This window comes from Gracilinanus agilis, chromosome 2 (assembly GCF_016433145.1).
Source record: "Gracilinanus agilis isolate LMUSP501 chromosome 2, AgileGrace, whole genome shotgun sequence".
In the NCBI taxonomy this organism is placed as follows: Eukaryota; Metazoa; Chordata; class Mammalia; order Didelphimorphia; family Didelphidae; genus Gracilinanus; species Gracilinanus agilis.
The window spans coordinates 544,850,106-544,857,609 of record NC_058131.1 but is presented as its reverse complement, the minus strand read 5'-3'; the positions used below and the strand labels follow the sequence as shown (position 1 = coordinate 544,857,609).

The 7,504-nt window shown below is 43.0% G+C and overlaps 1 protein-coding gene across 1 annotated transcript in view; it reads right to left on the bottom strand.

Moving 5' to 3' along the window:
* The window catches only part of HDC (histidine decarboxylase), a 31,902-nt gene that overhangs the window by 7,205 nt on the left and 17,193 nt on the right, over positions 1–7,504 (bottom strand). The window contains exons 8-10 of the mRNA XM_044662245.1: positions 6,117–6,279; positions 5,934–6,024; positions 387–485 (exon numbers count right to left, since the gene is read on the bottom strand). Coding sequence (XP_044518180.1) covers positions 387–485; positions 5,934–6,024; positions 6,117–6,279 — 353 coding nt within the window. The remainder of the gene's footprint in view (positions 1–386; positions 486–5,933; positions 6,025–6,116; positions 6,280–7,504) is intronic.

Genomic DNA, 7,504 nt, shown 5'->3' with positions numbered 1-7,504 from the left:
GGGAGAAAGAGAGGGAGAGAGAGGGAGAGGGGGAAGAAAGGAGAGAGAGAGGAAGGAGAAAAGGAGAGAGGAGGAAAGACAAAGGGAGAGAGAGGGAGAGAGAGATGGAGGGAAAAGGAAAGAGGAACAGAGAAAGAGAAGGGGGGAGGAGAGAGGGAGACAGAGGGAGGGACAGAGGGAGAGACAGAGAAGGGGAGGGAGGGAGACATACCCCCACAGAGAGAGTACACACAACATTAAATAAATACATCTCAAAAGTCTTCCAAGCATGCCCTCTGGTCCAGCAACTATGGTTTCTCCTGATCAGGATGATGTAAAGTCAATTCCTGGTTTACCTCCCTATTAGAAAATTATGCAACCACCAAAATCATTTATGTTTAACATACATGTCTGACGTGGGCTTGGAGATTCTTCACCCCAAAGGAACGGATCACAAACCAGAGTTTGATAGAACGAAACCGCCGACTCAGAGGAATCTGCCAGTGCTGAGAACAAAAGAAGAGGCCCACAGGTGAGAAACAAAGGTGGGCCCAGGCGGGCACCAGCTGAGCCCCCACTCTCCTGGGGCATCCACCATCACCATGACACCAGAGGCCATTGCCTCCAGGGAGGAGGAAGAGGCAGATCCATCCACAAAATGAGACCAAACAAGATCTCCCAGAGGTCTGTGTGATTGAATCCCTGATGGCTACTTCAAGTCAGGCCGTGAGAGGCAGATGGAGATGGTCACTGAGACTTCTTCTTCTCTAAATGCCATTTTATTTTAATTAATAAGGCCTAGCCCTGTTATTATCTCAGAGCCTCCGAATTGGTGAGGCTTTTGTTTATCTCTAAGAATCCCTAAGGGAAACAGGTATATATCAGAACATGAAGCTCTAAAGTCATGGTCCAATATTTTGTTAAGTAAGATAATACAGGAGGGGGAAAATACTTTGAAAAATACAAAGCACTCTACAAATGCAATGCTAAATGAGTCTATGTTAAAATGGATTTGTCATTTAATTAATATTCCCAGATGAGGAAACCCTCTGACAATGGAGACTGACGCCTTCGTCTTCTCGGTGATGTACAGTCTTAAGAAAATTGTCTGGAGCACTGAGAGATTAAGAAACTTGTCCAGAGGCAGAGATGGGACATGCACCCAGCTCCTCCTGGCTCCGAGGCCATCTTCTATTCCATGCTGCCTCTAAGATTAAATAATATTTAAATCTCTCTCTGTTATCATCAGAGAACTTAGGATGACATAAAGCCAATTACTGGTTTACCTCCCTGATAGAAAATTGACATGTCATTTATGGACCGCTCAAGTGCAGGACTAGTTTAATTTCTTTGGATCCTTAGCCCCTAGCACAGTGCTTGGCACACAATCTGTATTTAATAAATGCTGACTAGGCAGGTAAGTGGCACATTGGATAGAGCACTGATCTAGAGTCAGGAAAATCTGAATTCAGATCTTGCCTTAAACATATATTAGCTCTGTGACCCTGGGCAAGTCTACTAACCCCTATTTGCTTCAGTACCTCCTCTGTAAAATGGAGACACATTGGAGAAGGAAATGGAAAACCACTTCAATATCTTTGCCAAGAAAACATCTTGAAGAGTCAGACACAACTGAAACAACAATAAACGCTGATCAATTATTCAATCTTTTGCCCTGTCAAGATTTTCCCTTTGATGTTTTACACTTTATAGATATAAAATTTGTGTCTGATTACTAGCTGCCTCAGGTAGGAGGGAGAGAAAGGAGGGACGGTGGGGATTTGATTCAAATTTTTTTAAATGAAGGTTAATTTTTTTTTCATATAATTGAGAAAAAACAAAATATTTTTAAAAATCTATTCAAAAAAAGATTTTCCCTTGTGCCTTTTTATAGACTCAACTTAATTTTTCTTAAGGCTTTCAGGTGCTCAGAATTTCATCCTCTCCTGTAGTTTACTGACTTGTTTTAGTATAACAATTACACAAAAAATTGTCCTGGCAATGGCCAAAATCAACATAGCTGAAAGTTCAAGGCTAGTCCCTGTAACCTAAGAGGTCCTTTAATTAAATCAGTTCCCTGAGAATTTTGAAATCATCTAAACGTTTTGAAAAACATTTTCAGATCTTTTGATAAGTAACAAAGCAGCCCATAGGTGAGCCAATGGTTTCCAGGAAGCCCTGGCCAACTAGCAAGTATCACATTGACTGTCCCTAGTCTGATCCCATTTCTTCTAATAAATATTTGTCTTGTCAAATAACACAAAGTCTGCAAATATGTTTACCCAATAATCCCAGTTTCCTCCCCTCTGGCCCTGGCACCTTGTTTCCTAACCAGTACATGGTTGGTGATATCTCCTCTACTTTGGTTTAGAATGTTTATCCAGGGCAGTCAATATTGGATTTCTAAGTAAAATTCAGACAGCAGGCCAGCAGAGGGAGACAGAGAATGGGTTTTCTAACAGGAAGGTTGACTCCTGAATTTCATTCCTGTACTTTGAAAGTACAGGGAGGATAAGAATGGTCCAGTTTCCAGATGGAAATACAGAGTTTGCTGGGCTGTTTTCATTTTAACAGGCAGATAAGCAGAAAGGATGTTGACTTTGCTTTCTTTACAAGATGCTCAGCTCCAAGACCAATCAGAGCTGTAACTAGGGCAGGTCAACTAGGGCTTTTCCCAGGGTACCCCAAAAGATTCTGCAATTTATTAGGCGTCATTTTCAGTCTTTCAGTGGCATGGAAACTAAAAAGGTTAGTGTTTCATTTGAGGGGACGGGCACCTCTAGTTTCATTGGCATAGAGAATTTCCAGTGAAGAAACCCCCTCTTTCAATGCCTTATTGTTACCTAATCAGCAACATCGACTCTTAGAGAATTGTCTGCTTTGCTCCCGGTCACACAGCCGCTATAGTTCCGAGCTAGGTCCTTCTGGCTCCAAGGCAGACTCTCTATCCAATACTACATCTGCCTCTCTAACTAGTACCTAGATAACTAGAAAAATTACTTAAACTAGGAAGCTACTAAATGATGACTTCCTTTTTTCAGTGACTCAGGCATCCCAGGCAGGTTCCCCAAATGATTTGGAACCACTGCTCTCCTACAGGTGCCAGCTTCCCTACTACCCACTTGGTGGGCTTGCAAAGGGGGTGGTGGTGTCTATAACTAAAAAAGGGCAGCTAGAGCTTTGTCAAGGCACTGACACAGAGGAATGTGCTTCTCCCTCCCCTGTGGTGGAAAAGACAGATGCTGGATTTGGAGTCAGAAAAGCAAGACTCAACTTCTAGCTGCAACTTACTACCTGTGTAGCTTAGTCAAGTCCCTTAAGCTGGGTTCATGTGTCCTCATTTATTAAGTGAGGGGGTTGGACTAAATGACCTCTGAATTCCCTTGCCCATTTTTGCTTCTAGTGAAAAAAAATCATTTTTGCTTCTGGTTTTTAAAAAATCATTTTTGCTTCTGGCTAAAAAAAAAATCATTTTTGAGGGGTAGCTAGGTGGCTGGGTGGATTGAGAGTCAGGCCTAGAGACAGGAGGTCCTGGGTTCAAGATGTGACCTCAGATACTCCCTAATTGTGTGACCCTGGGCAAGTCCCTTACCCCCATTGCCTAGTCCTTACCACTCTTCTGCCTCAGAACCAATATACAGTAGTGATTCTAAGATGGAAGGTAAGGGTTGTTTTGTTTTTCTATAATTTTTGCTTCTGGTTTTAAAAAATCATTTTTACTTCTGGTTTATAAAAAGAAATCCTCATTCTGCTTCTGCTAGAGGTTTCCCCCAACAGAAAACCAGTCACACTGGTCCTTGTTTCCCTCCTATGAGTCAAAGCCCTGGACTTCCTCTCCTGCTCAGCTGGACTTGTTTCCATTATTTTTTATATTATTCTCACATCACAAATTACAAAACGGATCAGAGGGCATGTGAGGTGCTCTTTGTCTCAAGTGTCATTTCAAGCTGCATGTTCTTGGCACCAATATTGCTAGTTAGAACTCTGCCCAGCATGAGCAATTTGTTGTTTTTCATCTGAAATTAGCCCATGCTGATTCGACAGGATGGTTCCACAAACAAATCTTGGAGCCTGGGGGGCCCGGGAGTCGGTCTGATCAAGGCTCTACGAGATCTAACTCTCCTTTGGTTTGCGTTTTTTATGGGGTTTTGCAACACCACAAGCACTCGTGCCCAGGAGGGTCGTTCCTGTGACACTATTCACAGATATAAACCACCCCGCACCAGCTCAGCTCTGGGGTGCCTAATTCATCACCCCGCTGATCCAGAGAGTTCCACGCGGAGTTCACGGGGTTTGCCTGGACGTCAGAACGCTCAGGCCCAAACTAGGGGTGACAGATCCGCTCTCTGGTCTCAGAGAAGTAAACTCATGACAACGCTGACCTAAGATGCTCCTCTGAGCCCCTCCTCTGAGCTCCTCTGAGCCGTCTGTTTTTAGTTTCACTTCACCCATCTGGACTGAAAAGGAACACGCAGTTTAGGGTTCGGGTCAGGACGGAGGTAAACACCCTTTGGTGAGAGGTAAAGAGCAGCGTTTCTGTCCTGACCTCCGGACCGGAGCGTCGTGCCAGAAAGAAGCCCAGTTTCTTTAACTCCCTAGCGCAGAGGGCGACTAGATGGGGATTTAGAGTTGGGATCTTGGCAGTCTTTAGAGTTCAAACTCCTGATTTCACAGGGGAGGAAACGGAGGCTTATGCCCAGGATCGAACAACTAGTGCTGGAGGCAAAATTGAACCTCGGGGTGTCCTGACTCTCTATTTAATCCAGATCAGCTTTGAAACTCAGAAACCTCCTGGGCGTCCTCAGTCACCTCTCTCCTCTGATTGGAAGGCTGGAGGATGGAGCCATAAATTCCTTCAGAGCCACCCTTTATGGCAGGTTCTGAATTTTCCAGCTCATTTCATTTCCCATCTGCTGCTTTGCTGGGTTTCAGCTCCAGACATCACCCCCTCCCCTCCCTCTCAGCTTCTTCTTATATAGTGTCTTCCCCTGGGAGATTATAAACTCCTTGAGGGCCGGGACTGTCTTTCTTTTCCTTATTTGTATCTCCAGAACTTAGCACGGGGCTTGGCACATACTAGCTGTTAATAAATGTTCATTGACTTGCATCCAGGCTCCATCCACTATCCCCACCTGGCTGCCTCAACTCCTAGAGTTGTTTAAGGAAGAATCTATTGACCTGATTTATTTAGACTTTTAAGTCAATAATAATGTTCTAAAGAAAAGAATTAATTTTCATTTCAGTCACTAAAGGATTGAAGGGAATATTTTTTAAACCCTTACCTTCCTGGTTAGAATCAATACTGTGGATTGGTTCCAAGGCAGAAGAGCCATAGTAAGGATTAGGCAATGGGAGTTAAGGGATTTGCGCAGGGTCACAACAGCTAGGAAGTGTCTGAGGTCACATTTGAACCCAGGTTCTCTCATCTCTAGGCCTGGCCCTCCATCCACTGAGTTACCCAGTTGCCCCCAAAGGGAATATTTTTTAATGAAGAAGAAACTGACTTGAGATATGCTATAAAGGGGAAGAATAAATAAGTACTTCTCTAGATGAAAATATGAAAACAATTTTTTAAAAAATAATCCAGGACTAGTGTTGAGATAAGTGTAAATTAATATTTTTAAAATAATTACATAATGTCAGATGCATAGCAAAGCATTAAAAATAAATAAATATAAATAAATGAATAATGAACTGATTTGATATGGAAGACAAAGAACATTGAAAATATTCCCAATTTAGTGATGATAGTAGATTAAGCCACGGGGAATAAACTGCATGGAGATATTGGAAGACTATAAAATGACTGTTAAAAAGTTCCATTTGAGCAAGTATAAGTTAATGAAGGAATGAAGGAATATCTAGAAATATCCAATATAGGGCCTAGTTCCCTCATATGGAAAACAAAAGTTGAAATAGATCTCTCAGGTTTCTCTGGGTTCTAAAATTCTCACCATGAAGTCTGTGGCTGCTCCAGAATTGGCATGCCTAAGGTAGACGGGATTCACGCTGAAGGTCTGCTGCAACTTGAACTTGTCTTTGACCCTGTGGGCAGTAAAATGGACATTGCTGGCTGAGGCCTCTTCAGAGGCAGATGATGGGGTTGCATGGGTGCAGGGCTTGGTAGCTGCACTCACCAGAAGCCAGTACAGTCAAAGTGAACCATCATCCACTTGGAAGGATTAAAAGTAAAGGAATCAGCATACTCGATACCCTTCAAAAACTCTCGGAATTCAGGGCAGAGGAAAGCAGTTCCTGCATAGGCAGCGTCAACATGAAGCCACAGGCCCTCACTAGCACCTGTTGAAGCAAAAAACTATGTGACTACAAGATTTCTTGCAATAAATTCCCACAGATAATGAGTTTAAGGATTTCTCTCCTCTAAGATTCGGACCTGGCTAAAATCTGATTGTGGTCCAAAGTGGAGCCCAACTCTATATATGTGTGTGGAATAAGGCATTTAAATTTGGGTCTGAGACAAAAAAGGGTAAGATGTGGAAGTAGAGCAAATGAGACATGATGATATCCTCTTCCTTCTTTCAAGAAGAGCCTGAAATTATCCCTGCTTAAATCCCTGGGGCAAGAAAGTCCACTTCTTTATTTCTTCATTAGAAATAATTCTTATGGGGAAAACCAGGGGAGTTAACTTAAATATTAAATGTGGGTCCAGAAGGGTGTGTAGGAGACCGGAATGACAAAAGATGGGGACTTAACAAGTTAGGGAGACTGGGTTTAATTGCTAAGGAAAATGTCTGTTGACAGAAGTAAAAGGCCTAACTGTTACCCTGCACCGTCTAGACAAGGGGCCTATGGAAACTAGCAAGCAAATAACAAGAGTTTATAACTAAGGGAACTATGATAAAGGATGGGAATAGGGGTTTCTACACTTCTAGACTAAGGGCAAACCACAGGGTCAGGGGAGGAATTTATCTACACTGAATTGAGACCTAAACAAGGCAGGGCCCAAAGGATAGCAGGACTGAAGTGGGTATCCTCACAGCAGAGTCCTGACACACTCCAGCGATGCTGCAGCTCTTCCAGGACCACTAGCTGTGCTCTTTCAGGTGGGTAGATTCTGGGAGCTAACCCAGCCCAAGTTAACCTGCAACTCAGGTTGGGATTAATAGTCTATACCAAAATCTCCCACAAGTAGATGACAATCTTCCTTCAGGATCTCTGGAAATCAGGGTACAAATCCACTTCCTCTGAGGTCTCCCAAGGTCAGTTACAACTTGTCCCAACCACCATGGAGTCTGTCTCAGAGAGAGAGCCACACTTCCTTCTTCCCCAATCCATTTGGAATTCTCAAGCCCTTCCTGCTAGGTCTCCTAAATAATAAATAATCCTCCTCACAACATAATCCTTAAACTGACTCACTTCCTTTTTTCCATCATTGGGCAGGGATACCCTCAAGTGTGAGTAGGGAGTGAGTCTCTTGTCTTAGGTCAGGCAAAACCTGCTCAACTCAAAGCATTGTTGGTAGGAAAGTGCTTTGTAAACCTTAAAATATTATGTCCATATGATT